This window comes from Scardinius erythrophthalmus (assembly GCF_964197995.2).
Source record: "Scardinius erythrophthalmus genome assembly, chromosome: 1".
Lineage (NCBI taxonomy): Eukaryota > Metazoa > Chordata > Actinopteri > Cypriniformes > Leuciscidae > Scardinius > Scardinius erythrophthalmus.
In genome coordinates, this window is record NC_138221.1 from 44,848,283 (window position 1) to 44,868,330 (window position 20,048).

General features: G+C 39.8%; 1 protein-coding gene across 2 annotated transcripts; it reads left to right on the top strand.

Annotated features, from left to right (window-relative positions):
* The first annotated feature begins 14,935 nt into the window (after positions 1–14,935).
* On the top strand, positions 14,936–19,449 carry LOC308689066 (uncharacterized protein). Of its 2 annotated transcripts, none has more exons than XM_081362617.1 (5): positions 14,936–15,206; positions 16,846–16,875; positions 17,533–17,841; positions 18,188–18,316; positions 18,419–19,449. In XM_081362617.1, the coding sequence occupies exons 1-5, from the start codon at positions 15,176–15,178 to the stop codon at positions 18,712–18,714; spliced, it is 795 nt and encodes a 264-aa protein (XP_081218743.1). In that variant the 5' UTR covers positions 14,936–15,175; the 3' UTR covers positions 18,715–19,449. The 2 variants fall into 2 exon arrangements, with proteins under 2 accessions (XP_081218743.1, XP_081218744.1); XM_081362618.1 differs by having other exon boundaries at positions 15,119–15,206; positions 18,425–19,449.
* The last annotated feature ends 599 nt before the right edge of the window (positions 19,450–20,048 follow it).

The window sequence follows — 20,048 nt, forward strand, 5'->3', positions numbered from 1 at the left end:
AACCAAACTCGGGTCGGCCAGCGGGGTGCTACTAAAAGTAGACTGATCCCCTCTCGGCGAACCCGCTCCAAGACTCCCGGGAGCAGAGCGATCGGGGGAAATGCGTACAGACGCAGCCTCGGCCACGTCTGCATCATGGCATCCAGCCCCAGCGGAGCTGGATGCCTGAGAGAGAACCACAGTGGACAGTGGGACGTCTCTTGAGACGCAAAGAGATCCACTTCCACCGGGCCAAATCTCACGCATATGGCTTTCACCACCTCTGGGTGGAGTCGCCACTCCCCGGGCCTCAGCCCCTGCCTCGACAGGACGTCTGCTCCCTGATTTTGGTCCCCGGGGACGTACATCGCTCTGAGAGACGACATTTTCCCCTGGGACCACAGGAGGATCTGGTGTGCCAGTCTGCATAGAGGGCGCGACCTCAGACCCCCCTGGTGATTCAGATACGCGACAACGGAAGTGTTGTATCAGCGTATCAGGACATGGTGGCCGCGGAGGTCTGGGAAAAAGCTCCTCAGAGCTTTGTAGACCGCCAGCATTTCCAGGCAATTGATGTGCCAGGAAGAGTGCCGGGTCTCCAACAGACCTCTCGCAAAGCGGCCATCCATGACCGCGCCCCAACCAGTGAGGGAGGCATCTGTTGAAACGGTTTTCCGGCAACATGATGCTCCCAGTACTGGTCCCTGGGACAGGAACCAAGGTTTCCTCCATATGACGAGAGAACGAAGGCATCTGCGCGTTACTCTGATCATACGGAACGGATTTCCCCTTGGGGAAAACCCCTTGGCTCTCAACCACCACTGTAGGGGTCTCATGTGTAGCAGGCCAAAAGGTATGATGTTGGACGCTGCTGCCATGTGCCCCAGCAGTATTTGAAACTGCTTCACAGTGAGGTTGTGGCCTAGCTTCACTCTGGAGACCAACGCCTCTATGGAACCCACCCGAGCAGGAGACATTTGTGCCCACATCGTCGTGGAGTCCCATACCACTCCCAGGAACGTAGTCCTCTGGGAGGGCGTCAACACGCTTTTCTTCGTGTTGAGTCTCAGCCCCAAGCACCTGATATGAGCGAGAACGACATCTCGATGTCGAACTGCCATATCGTACGACTTGGCTAATATTAGCCAGTCGTCGATGTAATTGAGTACACAAATGCCCTGGAGTCTCAGCGGAGCCAGCGCTGCACTTGGTGAAGGTGCGAGGGGAAAGAGCTAGACCAAAGGGAAGAACCCGATATTGGTACGCTTCGCCCCCAAAAGCGAACCTCAGGAACTTCCTGTGACATGGAAGGATGGAGATATGGAAGTATGCGTCCTTCAGATCTATCGTGACGAACCAGTCCTCGAACTGGATCTGACTCACGATGGCTGGAATTGTGAGCATCTTGAACCTGAATCTCCTCAGAGAACGATTCAAGTGCCTGAGATCTATTATTGGACGCAACCCCCCATCCTTCTTGGGAACTATGAAGTACCGGCTGTAGAACCCGGACTCCCTGTCTGGCAGAGGAACACATTCTATGGCCTCCTTGACCAACAGGGATTGAACTTCCTGTTCCATAACCCGAACCTGCTCTAGGCCGACCACAGTCCAGACCACCCCGTTGAACTTCGGGGGAGGGGAGCCGAACTGCAGTCTGTAACCCAGCTCTACAGTACGCAGGGCCCACGCAGATATATTCGGAAGCATGACCATGCGCCGAGATAATCTACTAAGGGAACCAGCCTCTCAAGGCTGGCCTCGGGTGTCAACCGAGCCTCATTCCCGACCCCCTGAAGCGGCTGACCGGCAGGGAGCAGTCGAGAATGATTTTCGGTGTGCGGACGCGTTCGCTGCCCAGCCGCAGGTCTTTCTAGACGCGGCTGGGGCGGCGTGCGTGCGCGGGAACACAGCACTGATTTCCCGAGAGCTCCGGGGGGAGGCGACCTCGATCGCTCCACCCCGGGGGGGGACAGCTCTGGGTGGTCCGGCCGCAGCTAGGACCGCTTGGCGGAAGCCTTCTTTGCCTGAAGGACAGTCCTCTCGACCTTAGGCTCAGAAGGCTTGCCGCGAGAGCACCGTCTCCTTTGCCAGGTTCCCTCGGGAGGGGCGCGGGAGGCGACACTCTTTTTGCACCTGTCGGTGCGAGGCTCAACATTTTAATTCCTCAAAATTAAATGCAGCCAAAAACACTAGATAAGTAAAACACGGTCTGGATGGTAGGCTGAATTAAAATATCTAACTTCTCAAAGTCAGATAATATTCCATCATTTTAATTCCATAGAATTAAATGCAGCCATAATCACCAGACAATACTGTTTGTTTAGTTTAATATTTATTTAAACGGTTCCGTAATCTACGCGCTGCCTCGGCAAACGCGAGATTCGAGCCGTCGGTCACAATATATCGGCTTTCATCCCTCGAGAAGAAAGTCAAGAGGTGCGAGGTTGAAACATCCGACAGCGCACGGCTTTTTTTCTATGCACGCGCGTCGAGATATTTCTCAATGAACACTGCCAGCCCCCTCAGGAGCTGACTGTGAATGCCTCGCACCCAAACAGTATTCTTTCACAGATCGCGTGTGTCCCTTTTATAGCAGACTCGTAATCTACGCGCTGCCTCGGCAAACGCGAGATTCGAGTCATTCACAATATATTTGGCTTTCATCTCTCGAGAAGAAAGCCAACGGGCGCGAGGCTGAAACACCCGGAACGCACGGCTGTGTGCGTCAAGATATTTCTCAATGAACACACAGCCAGCACCCTCAGGAGCTGACTGTGCATGCCTCGCACCCACACAGAATCTTTATTGCAGAGTAGCCCCGTAATCTACGCGCTGCCTCGGCAAACGCGAGACCCGAGCTACTGTACATTCTGTATTGCAATGCAGACATTAATCTACGCGCTGCCTCGGCAAACGCGAGATTAGTCACAGAATCTTTATTGCAGAGTAGCCGTAATCTACGCGCTGCCTCGGCAAACGCGAGATCCGAGCCACTATAGATTCTGTATTGCAATGCAGACCTTTAAACTACGCGCTGCCTCGGCAAACGCGAGTCACAGAATCTTTATTGCAGAGTAGACCCGCAACCTATACGCGCTGCCTCGGCAAACGCGAGATCCGAGCCACTATAGATTCTGTATTGCAATGCAGACCTTTAAACTACGCGCTGCCTCGGCAAACGCGAGTCACAGAATCTTTATTGCAGAGTAGACCCGCAACCTATACGCGCTGCCTCGGCAAACGCGAGATCCGAGCCACTATAGATTCTGTATTGCAATGCAGACGTTATTTGGGACAATTCTTATAGGAAAAACAACACCAAATAGGACAAACAGTTTCACACAGAGCGCTTTGCTGAAGAGCAAAAACATTTGCCTTACTGTTTTCAACTCCCTCTTTCTTACCCCAAGGACCCTTTGGAATTCCTAAAGACAAAGAGGTGTTGATAGTGCTCAAGGCCTGTAGGCCAAGATATGTGGACATTGGGTTTCTTCTAATTGTCACACCTTTAGTACGGTGGGGGGAGTTATAATTATCTGATTAGTCAGTTTGAAAGTCTGGGTTTCGGTCACATGGTCAAGGAAGGGATAAAAGAAGATTGTAACGGTTGCTCTGTCTCTTTTTATTCTCTGGCTCTTCTTTGTGCTGGCTCTTTCTTTGCCTTTTTACTTTCTCTCTTATTCTCTACACTCTCTCTCTCCCTCTCTTTTTATCTCTTAGGTAACATTTTACATATATGCTGGGTACAATTAATTGTATAAGTTTTCATCATCTCATTCATCTATTTTGTAACTATTTTAAGTGTAACCATAACTTCAACTTCTTCAACTTCAACTTTTATTTATTTACATAACATATTTAATAGCAATGTTGTTGCCCAAAGTGCTTCACAGTTAACTAAAAACAGTAAGACATTCATGTATAAAGACATATATGAAGGTAAGACCACACACTCTTGGACAAACCCCCTCACATAACAGTATAGTGAGGTCAGTGTAGAAATAATTAAAATAATGAAAACTAAAAGAGAGTAAATTATATCTACAATGTACAATGCACTTAACTAAAAGCTAGGTTAAAAAGATACGTTTTTAATTGAGACTTGAAAATTTATATTGTCTGAGCTAGCCGGATATGAGAGGGAAGGCTGTTCCACAGCCACAACTGAGAAAGCTCGGTCACCCTTTGACTTCTTTTTGGAATAGGCTAAGGGACTGTCAACAGAAGTTGGTTCGTTGATGTCCTGCCTGATATGTACGATCCTAAAAGGTCAACAATGTAGTTTGGGGACATGTCATGCATTGCTTTAAAAAACATTAGTAAAATCTTATACTCAATCCTGTAATGAACCGGTAGCCAATGAAGACAGCGTAGTACTGGAGCATAACCATATTGTCATTAAATCCTTTCAATTACATATGATGTGCTAACTAGTTTTGATTTGGTATTGACTTTGAAGTGCTATCTATTGCAATACAATATGGTCACTCTATAGCAACGTTCTCCTAAACTATTATAACTGCGCTTATTTATGTCGTTGGTATACAGTAAGTAGCAGTGGGTCCTGAACCCCTGCAGGAAATCCACCCTTACAGTAGCTAACCCTACTGGTCTGAGACCACTCTCTCCCAACTGGCCCGTGAAAGTTGAGAGGAACAGTTGACGACTGGCCTGACCCCTATGCAGGTCTGCCGTCAGATCCTGCACCCCTCCGTGAGCTTCAATGTTGGCCCACGGGACTGAGATCTCCTCTGGGGATGTGTGGCAGGATTTTGTCTTTGGACAGGAAAGTTCTGCACCTGTACACTAGCAGGATCACCACTCGTGTGTCTAGCCAAAGCAGGTTTCTACAGCCTCTGAGTTTCTCAAGATCTTTGTCTGAGATGGTTTGTGACAAGCCCACTGGACAGCTTCTCTCATTGTAATGAGCACTCACTGTCCAGCACATCCTGAGAATCTGAATGAAAGATGTGACCAGACATTACTGGCAAATTCATTAGTTCACTTCTTATGGCCTCTGGCAAAGAGGTTTGTGGCAGGCATATCAGAAAATGGGACAGGAAGTCGCTCGTGTTATTCGTTGTTGTCGATTCTGAGGATTCTGGTTGGCTTGCATGGCTTCATCCTTCTCCCTACACTGCCGCCCATAGGTTTGGCATAGTTATGATGGCGCTCGAGGGCGTATTTGTGCGGGTTGTTGTAAACTTTTTTGAAAACGATGTTGTGTGCACAATGTTATTCGGGGGGGGGTATTCGTTTCTCTAAATACCCGGCTATGTGTAAATGTGGCCTTTGTCTATGACTGTCAGATCCATATAAATGCTAGATGTCTCGTGCGTGCTGCTGGCCAATGGAGGTCGACGTCAGCACATGGCGGCCATCATGCCACAGGCAGCTCGCTCACTCGTTTAATGGTGCATGTACTTTTAAATAACCATAACTTGCTCAATTTTCTACCGATTTTCAAACGGTTTGGTTTGTTATAAATGTCAGAGATGTAGTTACGACACTGCATACATACACTGCATACATATGAATAATTATAATATACTTGTTCAAGCATTCGGTTTTATAGCCACGTTAATAACGTTTGTAAGAAACCAAACCGTTTGTAAATCCGTCAAGATTTCAGCGAGATAAGAGGATTTGTGTGCGTGCTGATCATTCACTTTACATTAAGCCTGCCTGTGACAAGATGGCCGAACGGTGATGCCGGAAGTGACTGCGCCATAAGACATCTAGCGTTTGTATATGATATCTATGGTCAGATCTGCCAGGTTTCTACACCAGCCGATCACAGCGCACTCCCTCTTCTGAATACTAATCACACTCACCTGCACCTCATCTGCCCTAATCACCTCAGCTATATAAGCACACACTTCACCCCAGTTCATTGTCCGAACTCATTCCTGCACGAAGTGGACACCTTCCTTGTTTTCAGATTCAGATTCAGATTCAGATTCAGATTCAGATTCAGATTCAGATTCAGATTCAGATTCAGATTCAGATTCAGATTCAACTTTATTGTCATTGCACAAGTACAACCTGTACAACGAAATGCAGTTTTACATCTAACCAGTCAATCGATCATTAAAGTGCTTTTTTTATAGCAATGCTTAAAAAAATACATAAAAATACAGAATGCAGTATGATTATTAAAAATGCATTTTGCAAATATGATGTATAGAGTTCTGTAAAAATTCAGAAGGTCCATAGGCCATATAAGTAGAGATTTCATATAGTGCATAGTTGAGAATTGGTAAAGTGCATAGTGATCAGAGGTAGTCAGACAGTCTATAATCTGAGTGCAAGAAAATAAATAAAGGATAGAAATGGCATAGCAGCACAGGGACAGGGGCTAGTGTTGGGGCTTGAGCAGCGTTATGGTGTTGGGAAAAAAGCTGTTTCTGAGCCTGCTGGTGCGACTTCTAAGGCTCCTGTAACGTCTCCCAGACGGGAGGATGGAGAACAGTCCTAGACTGGGGTGTGTGTGGTCCTTGATGATATTGTGAGCACGTCGCAAACACCGTGAGTGATGTAGATCAGTAATGGCTGGGAGTGATGTGCCAATGATTTTTTGTGCAGTTTTCACCACTCGCTGTAGTGCTTTCCTGTCAGCCATTGTGCAGTTCCCATACCACACCGTGATGCAGTTAGTGAGAATGCTCTCAACTGTGCAGCGATAGAAGTTACGGAGTATCTGAGGGGACAGTTCAGCTTTTTTCAGTTTCCTGAGGAATAAGAGGTGTTGTTGAGCTTTCTTGATCATAATGGAGTTATTGAGTGACCAGGAGAGGTCTTGTGAAATCGTCCCCTTGGAATTATAAGGTTCTATCTGCGTTCTGAGCAGTTTTGAGATATTGAGCTTCAAAGTTTTTGCATTACATATAGGAAAATGTATATGGGGAACAAGTTTCTTTCAAACATGAAAATAACAGGGACCCTAAATGTATTCTAAATATACAATATCAAAATCCTCTCAAATTTGTAAATGGGGATTTTTGGAATGGGTCAAATGCAGATAGAACCTTCTAATTCTAAAAAAACACTTTTCGCTTAGAATTATAAGGTTCTATCTGCCAAAACATTATTTGAACACTAAATATAAAATTATTAATGTTGTAACAATGTCTCAACATGTGTTAGAAAGTAAAATTTGATCTTTTCTATGACATTTATTTCATATTTTTAGCACTTCCATGTATTTAGGACATTTCAAATTAAGCAAGGTAGGTCTAAATATTTTGTCCAGTGCAGATGTTAATTTTTGGTACCAATTTGGTGGGTAATTAAACACATTATTGCAGAAATTGTTACTTTAATCTTTCTTTTGTTTAGACAAAAAGCAGCTACTGTAATAAATCTGAGCAGGACTTTATTCCACCTACAGTGGGCCAGGTAAAATGGCTTTCCAGACATCAGTATGGCTGAAATAACATGCTAATGTTTATTGTTGTAATTAAGACCCCATCAATTAAATTGACTATTTCACCTTTAAGGCTTAATATTGTAAAAATTAAGACATTTTAAGACTTTAAAAACTGCAAGAAAACAGACATGCATCAGCAAATTAATTCATAAAGTTTAATAATCATTGAAAAATGATTCACTGACTATATAATCACAAAAAAGGTCAAATTTTTTCATTTTTTCAAGGTCTCAAAAACTCATTTTTTAAAACACAGAACTATAATACTCTCTGTGACTCGTTTTTTAAAACACAGACTTATACTCTATATGACTCATTTTTTGATTGGTCCTCTTCTGTCCATTCGAAGTGCTGATTGGCTCACGCAGATAGAACCTTATAGAGCCAAGTTAGAGTTCGACTTTGTAGATAGAACCTTTTTGTTTTTTCAATAAAAAGTCCCAAAATGTACACAACTTAAAAAAAAAACATCAGATAATGTAAATAAGTTATCACAGAATAAGAATATGTGAATAACTCAATTTTGACAAAAATGTCAGATAGAACCTTATAATTCCAAGGGGACGAAATGTGGACACCCAGGAGCTAGTGACCCGCTCTACTTCAGCCACATTGATGTAAATGGGTGTTTGGGTGCTTGCCTTTGCTTTCCGGAAATCAACAATGAGCTCTTTGGTTTTGGAGGTGTTGAGCGCAAGATTATTATTTTCACACCATGCAGCCAGACGCTGCACTTCCTCCCTGTTGGCTGACTCATCATTGTCCCTGATCAAGCCAAGCACCGTTGTATCGTCTGCAAATTTGATGATGGAGTTAGTGTTGTGAATGGGAGAGCAGTCATGGGTGAAGAGGGTGTACAGTAATGGGCTGAGCACACACCCTTGTGGCACACCAGTGTTTAGAGGAAGTGTAGTGGAGACAAGGTTATTTAACCTTACCATCTGCGGGGTCTGTTGATCAGAAAGTCCAATATCCAGTTGCAGATGGATATGCTGATGCCAAGCCTGTATAATTTCATGATCAGATCAGATGGTATGACTGTATTAAAAGCTGAACTGAAATCGATAAATAGCATCCTTGCATATGAATTGCTATTATCTAGATGGGTAAGGGTAGAGTGGAGGACTGTGGATATGGCATCCTCAGTCGATCTGTTGGCACGATATGCATACTGGTGGGGGTCTAGTGCAGGAGGAAAACTGGGCTTGAGGTGAGCTAGGATTAGCTTCTCAAGACATTTGGCGATGAAGGGGGTCAGTGCTACCGGTCAATAGTCATTCAGGCACTCTGGATTTGATCGCTTGGGCACAGGGACGATGATGGTTTTCTCCAGCAATTCTCCATTCCCACCTGTATGTCCATTGAGGTGTGTGCATTCAGCCCATCATCCATCTCTCCATCCACCATTCATCACTCCTGTAAGAAGAGGTATTCCATTCACCGCCAGTATCCCGCTCTCAGATTATCCATTGCACTATTCACTTAACTGCTATAGTTCATATGTTGTCAATAAACAGCCTGTTCACTTTCATCCACCTTGTCTGAGTCTGCTTCCGTAACAATGACATAAAACAGCCGAAGACATAGCCTCCCCCACATCGTGTGTCAATTGTCATTGGGCTGCCAAAGCAGAATCAACAAGCACTTACTGTTTCCCATAGGGCTGCTAAGAGGATAGCCAAAGTGTTGCTTGTACGATCTGTGTGTGTAACGGAATTAAAGGATTGCCAGTTTTTGCACACTCCTTCCTGGGTCAAGAAACATTTGATGTTAGTGCGCGTGCACATGAAGGGGGGTGTGGGGAGGGGAGGAGAGAGAAGCATGAAGAGGGAAGTTTACCTCCTGTTCATAGTTCAGTTGAAACCATGCCCTCTCTGGCTTGCTGTTAATGCTTTGAAATTGAATGTACGAGGCAAACTGCTTAAATAACAACACTACAATAAGAATGTGCTGTTTATCTTTCGATCAGTTTATCAGTTACGACTAGTCACAGAACACGTTTTTGCACAGCAGGTCAGTGCAGGTCTTTTTAGAACACCGCACCATGCGAGACGCTGCAAATGTATGGATGCGAGATACGAGACGATCAAACGATCAAACGTTTTTACATTGAAAAACAATAGAAAAGTAGCTCAATGGAATGGAAAAACATGTTCACGCTTATTAGGTAGAGTATTTTTGACTAAGATGGAAAGCATTTCAAGATTAATCTATCCTGCATACACAATAGCTATTTCAAATAGAGATATTAAAAAAATCAATCAGGTTAACTTTGGTTACATATGGAGAAAGAAAACACGTTACATTAGAAGAGTAGAGATGACAAAAGATTTTAAAGACGGAGGGTTACAAGCCATTGATTTTGATTCTATAAATGGAACCCTGAAAATTAATTGGATGAAATCCTTTTTAAACCACAATAATTTTTGGTTTCATATTCCCAGAGAATTGTTTAAGAAATTAGGAGGAATAGACATTTTTCTTGTTGTGATTTCACCGTTCAACGTCTGCCAATTAAATTATCCCAATTTCATCAACAGGTCTTGTTATACTGGAAGATTTTATATAATCATAATTTTACACCGCACAAAACACCATTATGGAATAACAGATATATTACGGTTAGAAACAAGTCACTGAATGACAAGAACTGGATGGAGAAAGGTATTTGGTCAGTGTCCCATTTAATCGATAAATAGTGAAGTTATATCATATAAAACAAATTGTGTTAAATATAATCTCATTTGCAATCGGGCCAGATTTGAATCTACTAAAGCCATCCCTAGTTCTGTTGTATGTCTAATTAAAGAAATTATCTCTTATTCTGTCTCCATTATGCCACATCTCCCCGCACTTTCATTTGAAGGCCGTGATTTTAAAGGAAGCCAACTTTCTAATAAAACTGTTAGAAACAGATTCAACAACATTTCCTATCCTAAAGTATCTTATAGAAACTTAATTTCTCAGAAGATACCATTCACATACTTAGAATAAAATATTTAAAATTCCCTCTACCTCCCAAAGTTAAAGAAATTCATTTAAAAAATTTAAATGGGATATATCCATAGAGTGAATATTTACGACTTAGATTTGGATTTGACTCCAATAAATGTTTATTTTGTGATGATATTGAAACCACAGAGCATCTGTTTTTCACTGTATGTATGTGGAGGCCTTATGGTCTGATATTTATGACTGGTTTTACTCAAAGATACCTCACCTCGAAGACTTCACTGCAAAGGACATTATCTATTGACTTATAATAAACAATAACAAAGATAACTTCCTGGTTAACAATATCCTCATGCTTGGAAAATTGTATGTACACAAATCTAAGTACCTGAAGGTGAAGCCAATTTTCTGTGCATTTCATGGTGAATTTGTTTCATTCATATACAAAAGCCCTTATAGCCCTTAAGTTATAAAAAAGAAAAACGCAATCTATCTTTTTTACATCATAGAAGAATATGATCTACAAGAAAAACCCTAGCCCCTTTAAAAATATATATATATTTTTTTATTATTAAAAAAAACGTTTATTATGTGATTTCCTGTTGTATTTGTATTTCTTCAATGCACCTGTTCTGTATGTTCTAATGTAGAATAAAAATTTACTAAAATTGCCATATTATTTGTACATGAATAATTGTTCAATAAAAAATAAAAAACAAATATCGGAGTTATCATCTGCGTCACCAATATGTGCCGCTTATAAAACATTCTGCATGAATGGTTCCCAATAGAATTATGTACATTGTACCTTATAACTCAGAACACAAATAAAAAATAATACGTTTTGATGGAGTTCATTAGGCTACATTTAGTACTTTTTTTGAACCAGCTACATGTGCATTTGGCAAATATTGCATTTATTTCACTTCAGCTGTGGAAAAGTATGCAAACACAGCGCGAGCGTCACTACAATCAGAGCCCGTCTTCCTATTGGACATTCTCTGCTACAATGTCCGACTTCACGTCTCCGTTTTCAGCTCATCCCCGCCTGCACGCGGTCACGTGAATGCTTCACTCTTGAGTGTCAGAATTTTTTAACCCAGACTACTCTAAAATGATTTATGGTTCAAGTCCATTTACTAAATATATATAAAAGCCTATAGCCTATATTACATTATATTATCATATATTCTGCCATATAAACAGTAGGCAAACCAGAAAATAAAGCACCATACTTGCATCAAACAACTCTGTTGGAATTATTATAATTTTACATTTGATTAATGTTAAATTTTATTTATTGCCACACTTTAATAAGTGAATTATCAGAAAACTGAACATTTAGCGTTGTCAGGCTTTTATTTGTGCTTTTTGATAAAACAATGGAGCTGTGCTCTCGGCTGCTCAGTTTATGGCTGCTATAAATTTTACCTGCCACAAGATGGCACTGTTTTTCATTCTTGATGCTTCGAATCTTTTCTCGAAACAATCAGAGAAAACCAGTAGAGGTTCAAAGATTTAAGAGGCTTAATTTCTCTATCCCTAGTCACAGGGACCATTGGTCATCCAACAAAGGATAAAAAAAAATGAGGGAAAAAATTATAACAAATGGGGGAAAAAAACAGTAAAGATGACACTTAAAGAAAAGCTTAAAGACTTAAAGAAAAGCAAAACGTTGGCCACACAGGCCCAACAGACACCCTCCTTCTTTTACTAAACATCTGGGTTGCATCAGAAATCGCATACTGTCCTACACTGTAAAAAAATTGCTGTAGTTTTGCAGCTGTTTGCCAGTAACTTACTGTAGATTTAAATTTATGTTATTTACTGGCAACAGTTTGTTCAAAGTTAAATGAATATTAAACATTATCAAGTCTTTGTCTTTAAACAATAAAATTATAAAATAACAATCTAATGCAAAGCATTCTGGGAACCAGAAATCTTCATCAACCTTTTTCTGTTTTTTTCCTTCAGATTTTGGTTCCCAGAATGCTTTGCATGAGGATGTTATTTTAGTTTTATTCTGTAAAGATAAAGACTTGTTAATGTTTAATGTTCATTTAATTTTGAACAAATTGTTGCCAGTAAATAACATCAATTTAAATCTACAGTAAGTTGCTGGCAAGTAGCTGCCAGTAATACTGTAATTTCTACAGATTTTTCTAACAGTGTAGTAGACGAAAAACAGTATGTGACAAAGAATTATGTCCGAATTCACAGTAGGTCTACTCATAAAACAGTAGGCAAAAAGATGACCTACTACTTCAGGCGAGATTCTGAAGTGTGCATTAGGGTATTAGATGAACCTTTTACTATCCCATGAGGTCACAGGAAAGGATTTATGAATGAAGGGGAAGCGACACAACTGACGCTGGTAGCCTACAGGTCATATGACGATATGGTGGATGTACATCCAGATTTTATTCATACTACATAAATATTATGTAAAATATACCTTTTTAACGCTCGCAAAGTAATTATTTAATACGTATTGTAAGAAAAAATTATGTGGACGTTGAAGATCTCAAAAATTAAGTTTATTACAGCATACATAGCAGTGGCAAGGTACACGAAGCAGCTTGGGTTCACCGGCGTCAGAATGAACCCATCCGAATCTTAAACCTTTTATCCTGTTCTTAATGTAAATGAAGTTGCTCTTGTTGTGCAACAGCTGTGCTCTGTATGTTAATGAAGTTGTGACACCCCATTTTCTGAGATGGTTCTCTGTGTCCCACTCCCATTCCCATTCTACAATTGACTACCATTTGTTCAGGATGTGATCAAACCAAATGGTGAAGAAACCATATAACTTGACTTTCTTTCATCTTTATGATAATTAAGCCATTTTGGGGATGAGCTCATTCTAAAATATATTTTGGAGTGGAATCTGGGTTGAGGCAGACTATAATTTCTTACGGTATCTACTCAAGAGAGTAGGCTATGCGATTTCGGACGCAGCCCGGATTCTCTTTATGGATGAGGCTCCTCCCCCACATTCAAACAGTCCAATGACAACCATCAGTCAATTACAAACGGGATATTCTAACATTTACACTTTATTATACAAATATCAGTCATAGCATCTTCTTTAACATGCTCTATTTTAACTACAAAAAAACCCACAAGCATTTAAACACATGCATTCAATGCAAACACATTCTCAATTCAACTCCTCCCCCACAGGACGATATATATCTGGCTTCCTGTTTGCAGGCCCCTCTTATTAGAAAGCTCAAATGAGAAAGTAAGATGAAGAAAATCATTATTATTAAAAAAAGCATCTTCCATTTCATGATTTCTTGTTTACAAAAACACAGATATAGACAATATAAAACATTAATCAGAGTGAAATGTGTACCTTCCATGTGTCCCCGATCCATGGAAAAACATTAGTGAAAAAACTTATATTGTACAAAACAGTGTTGTGTAGTTCTTTAAATGTGTGTTTGAGACACAAATCATTCGATTTATCACACTAGTTTACAACAGCTCTGCATCACGTCTATTAAGCCTGTCGCATGAACCTTTGGCCATTGTAGTGGGCTGAAACTATTTCCTCCTTAACATGTTCATCTGAGAGTGTGGTGTGAACGGTTTCACTGCAACTATGCACACAACATGCACAGAGCTCGAGTCTATTCACAAGCCTCCTCTAGGTGCACAGTCCTGTCCGTTTCATTTGGTTCTGCTGAAAAGCTTTGATTCCTGTCAGCTTGTTTAAAGAAAAATCCTAAAATTCTAATACATTCATATATATTCAACAATACTGTATATAATTTCCCCATACGTTTTAAATACTTTTAATACAAGTACATTTTTCTATGCAAATAATGTTTTGTGCTCTGCTATAAGACATCCAGTGGTGGTACAACAGTAATGAGGCCTATATCCTAAAAACAGCATGTGCCCATACAGCATTCTTATCATTGACCTCAGATAATGGTTAAGGTTGATGAAATAGGCTTAGGGCTGTTTAGCACTATATTGGGTCACTCTCAATAGTTGTGATATCAGACTTCTCTTTATAATCCTACCCTTCAACATCTGCTCTGCTGGAAGAAGTTCATGGCGATGCAATACCATAGTGGCAGATAGTCGTGAGTAACATCAGGGCATTTGCCCTGCCTCTCTCTCATATCAGGTTTTTATATGACAGCCTTCTTTACAACAGTTTTCTGATAGCTCCTCCATGTTGGTGTGGCTTAATGGTTACATATCTGACTTACAAGTAGGCGGAATTGGACTGATAATACAGTTCTGCTGAACATAAAGGGTATGGCTGTATTCAGTGGCTAGTGTGGTGTGTCTTTAAATACTACACACATTTAACCACAAGTATTAGACCCTAAATGTGTGAAAAATGTGCTGATGTCAAAATGCTGCAGCACATTAAGAGCATAAGCCCTAAAAGAGATATTCACACATTTGAAGAAAAGTTGTTCTCGTTATAAATAACAATTATTTGCAAAAAAAAAAAAAAAGAAATGCAAGTGCACACTGACTAGCATGCTAATGTTCACGTCAGTGGGCAGAATGCTGAAAAGTTGAAGTGAAAACAAGTGTTGCACATTTAGTGCAGGAGAGTATCATGTATTTCAGCTCTCAATGGTTACAGAGGATCATTTCTGAATAAACAGTTATACTGTATAAACAGTACAGTTATAAGCCATTTCTTCTGATTTACTTTCTCAGAAGCTGAAGTGTTGTAACTGTAAAAACGGAACTAGTGTCTGTGTGACTCACAGGGTTTTATTTAGACGTGAAGAGCAGCGGACATAGACATCACACACATCAATCGATGAAAGAACCGAAATGCTGAGACCGCTTCTTGATTTCACACTAGGTAAACACTTTTCAAATTTATACCATCAATATATTCATTGTAATGGTCTCACTTTACAATAAGTTTTCATTTATTAGCATTAGTAAATGTATTACCTAATGGGAACTAGCCATGAGCAATACATTTGTTACAGTATTTGTTCATCTTTGTTACAGTATTTGTTAATCTTCGTTAATGTTAGTGAATAAAAATGCAACTGCTCATTATTTGTTCTTGTTAGTTTACAGTGTATTAACTAATGTTAACAAATACAACTTTAGATTTTAATAATGTATTAGTAAATGCTGAAATTAACTTTAACAAAGATTAATAAGTACTGTAAAAGTGCAGTTCATTATTAGTTCATGTTAACCAATGTAGTTAACTAATGAAACCTTATAGTAAGGTGTTACCATTATGATATAAAATATTAGTGCTGTTGAAAATGATTAAATTATCATTAATAATAGTTAGACGGGTTCCCGTTTTGACTTTTCACAATACGTGAACTCTATATCTGGGACATTGGTAGTGTGGTCAGAAATAAAAAGCAATTTTTATTTAGGTTATCGAGGAAAATGTAAGATGCCACTGTTAGGGATTTTACAGTCAAAGACCCAGAACCAGACATGATGAATGAAGACCCGGAGTCAGAATTATAATAAATTGAAGAAAAGTTTTACTGAAGATAGTTTGCAGTTTCAAGACTCACACAGGAGTTAGGCTGCCCCGCTTACAGTTACAAAGATCACAGCAGTTATACCCTTCACCAAGGTCTAAGCTACATCCTTGCTTCAGGTTGAATGATTCTCATTGGCTAAGAAAAAGATAAACATAGTCATTTTCCACACATATACAGATAGATTGAAGTAACGATTATGCAGCTGACACTCAGACCCTGAAGTTAGGCACGTCGTGACCTTCCTGGTCGCAAATTTGGGTTACTGGGCGCCAGCCTATCTCGAACATCTCAGTCAATCTCCAATAATGCCAGAGGTTCCTTAACCGGTAACCTAGAAGACTAACACACACACCGACACACAGCTTCCTAAAGGTTGGATTTGGCCAGGCTCTTACCAGGCCAGGCCAGGCCAGGCGAGGCGAGAGTTTTCTCAAAACATCAAGATAATGTGTTCTTTCTCTCAAGGAGAGCTACACTTTAGTCTAACTGGAAAGTAAGGCTTTATCAAAGAGATGGTCGCTTAAACTATAGACTTCATTGACCCCTGTGACCATAGTTGTCAGAGTACCCTAGAAAAACAGATGTATGAATTGACACATGTTGAAGACCTTTCTCAAACAAAACATCTTTCCATATTTCATTTCTGGAAGCCGGGCTAAATGAGCAAGCACTGTTACTGCATTCATGTCAAATACAGACATTAGAGAATACATGAAAATAACATTTCTGTAATCACACTGGTAACTTCTATAACAAAGTAAAATCTGACAAGCCTAGAGAAATCATTCAACTCATGTGATATTTCGAGAAAAATTATTGATGAATTCCTTGATTATAAAAACTTATTACATATACATTGAAACATCAGTTTATTCCAAAATCCACACCCTTCACTACTAAACCACTTGTTTTATTATTTACATAAAATCGTTGTGATAAATTCTAATAAAACAACTCCCTATGTTTTCTCTTTGACAGCTGTGGTTTTAAACGATTACCTGTTTACTGGTAAGTGATCCTCTCAGCATGGCAAAAGCTTTGATAAACATGACTATTTCTACTCTTTTGTTGTTAAAGGAATAGTTCACTCGTAGTAATTAAACATGTTCTAAACCTAAATTATTTCTTCTGTGAAATACAAAAGAAGAAATTTTGAAGTCTGTGCTGGTTGCTTTTTTACATGCAATTTCACTGGAAGGGGAATGAAGTTTTCAAGCTTAAAAATGCAAAAATATCTTAATAGAATAGTCCATAAACTTGTGTGCTGTAGTCCAAGTCTGAAATACGATACCTTTGTGTGTGGAACATACTGAAATTTCAGTCATTATCCACTGATAACATTGACCTCCGCTGTTAACTGCTGTCAGAACTTGAGAACTGGGTCAGTCAGATTCATGAATGAATCATTCAAACTGGTTTTGTGAATTAATTGATTTATTGAAAAGATCAGACTCAAAATATATACATATCATGAACTCTCATGAAACCTTTTTTAATGACTTCAGAAGACTTGGAATATGGCGCTCAAGACATATTAGCTTTTATGACCTTTGGTGCTTGACAGCCTGTCTTCATTTACTTCTTAATTTTTCACAATTGCCAGGAGATTTTTATTTTTGTGTTTGTGTATTTACACGTGAGTTGAAAATTTCCTTTGATTTTCAGGATGTCAAAAGATCAGACTGGTCAATGGTTTAGACAGGTGCTTTGGGACAGTTGAGGTCTTGATTAATAACACGTGGGGAACAGTGTGTGATGACCTCTGGGACATTAATGATGCTGTTGTGGTGTGCAGACAGCTGGAATGTGGAAGAGCTATTAGTGCACACAGTCAGGCTTTTTTTGGGGTAGGAAGTGGCCAATCCTGGATGAAATTGGTCAGTTGTTTGGGCAACGAGTCATTCATCTCAAATTGCTCTCACGAGATTGGACCTGATTGTGATCACAGTAAAGATGCTGGAGTCGTGTGTTCAGGTATGAGAATTTCAGTTTTACCTTGATCAAAGTGTTTATTTGAAAGTATGCACTGGGATTTTTCACTGTTTGTATCAATCTGCTTGTCTGTGTTTGCACGTTTCAATTTGTGTGATCGACTTGAACACGAGCAAAATCAGCTGCAATTTTTGCGCCATCACACTAAACTCCTATTATTATTGAAATGTATGATTTCACAGTCACAATTTCCGATCAATGATAAATATGACCACACCTTGATTTATGAGAGAGTTGAATCATTCATTCAACAAATTTGTTCAAAAACACTGATCTTTCAGCAGAAACGTAATAGTAAGCCATTTAATTACTAAAATCTCTCTTCCAGCTTCTTCAGTCGTTATCACTGGTGCTGTGGTAACAGCTGTACTGCTCATTTTGTCTGCACTGCTGATTATCTTCCTGGTAAAGAGGAGAAAAAGACAAAAGAAAATCCAAATATGCTCCTGTTCAAAAGGTGAGAACGATTTACATGATGTCCTTTACCTTTATTTTGGGAGCCTGCAAAAATGATAATATAATACCTAATACCTGGATATAATGTTCTTTGTATCCCAAGATGCAGTTGATATGCAAGATATGCTCCATAGAGACCAACATGAAGAGAATGCTGATGATGACTATGAAATTGTAGATATGGATGAAGAGAATGCTGATGATGACTATGAAACTGTAGATATGGATGATGGAGATCATGAAGATGTCAACTCTGACTCTGATCAAGACTATGTAAATGTAGATCAGGATGACTCTGAAGCGGACTATGTCAATGTAGAAACAGACGATTCAGAACAGGACTATGTCAATATTACAGAAGAGAGAAGTATGCTGGACAATAACTATGAAGACTTATAAAAGTTATTTGTTGAAAGTTATTTGATTTTAAATTTTCTACAAAAAAAGGAAACAGGACCTATACTTATTTACACTTCTGAATGACAACAGCACTGAACACCTTACAACATGCCCGATGAAAAATGGAGCCAGAAGTCGCCACACAAGAAACAAACACAGCTATCAGTGAATTAATTCATTATATCTTACAAACAATGTCCCAGTATAAATTATTCTTTGTAAATGAATTAAGAGAACAACGACTCAGTGGACATTATTAACCACTAATATTTAAGATTTAAATTGTAACCTTAATATTAAAATACTGCAGACTTGTCTTTAGCCATATTTGTTATTTGTGATTTACAGAGAATTACAAATCTCTGGAATTGTGTGAGTGCAGACACGCTATTCCTAGCAAAGCATCTGTTTGTCTGCTTTACTGAAAATGGTGCATCTAGCAATTTAGCAGTTGTGAATGGAGCAAACAACAAGTCTAAGAAATTTGTTAAAAAATTATATAAAGCTTTTTGACAGCTTCTCATGATGTGTTCTCTTAAGAAGCAACCAATAAGGAACCTCAGAGAGAGAGAGAGAGCAGCTGTATCCATTTCGTGGACACATTTACCCACTTCCGCTCTGCTGTGTGTCTTCCTCCCTCAGTTGTTGCTTGTGTGTCAAACACCCGCTAATGAGTTACTGCTACTTCCTCTTATCATGATGCCCACTGGTTAAATAAATAATTCATTTTAATTCAAATACAGTTTAATGCTTGTACTCTGCACAATGACCATTTAGGTTTCCTCTGAAGTTCAGTTTTTAGTTCCAAGGAAATGCTGAACTGACACCATGTTTAACACTCGCTGACTGTGCTCTGTGTCTAAAAGGACACTTCCTCTAATTCGCTTCACAGATTTAGCAGTGTTAAATTGTTTTTCTGAGAACAGAGCTCTTCTCTGGATCCTGCAAAATCATAGGGATTTGGATATCCCACCGAATGCTATTGAAGTCAGAGTACTGCATATCTGACATGCATGGTTTCTCTATTCCCCGGAGCAATTCTCACATGTAGCCTAAACAGTTCATTAACTTCTTTGCAGAGATCATTTGAAATGCAGTCATGCCATTTCTCTTTATCTTATATATTTTAAAGAAACATATAAACACTAAGATTTTTGCATAAAACTTTGGCTTTATTGCATTTGCTGTCAATGAAAAAACATGCATGTCACTATCATCAGCATCTACCAGCAGGGGCTTCATGCCAACCAACCAATTCCTGACCCTCATGAAATCAGCGAGAGTCAGACGATCGTTTAAAAAAACAAATATTACTCACAATTTTGTGCTCTGAT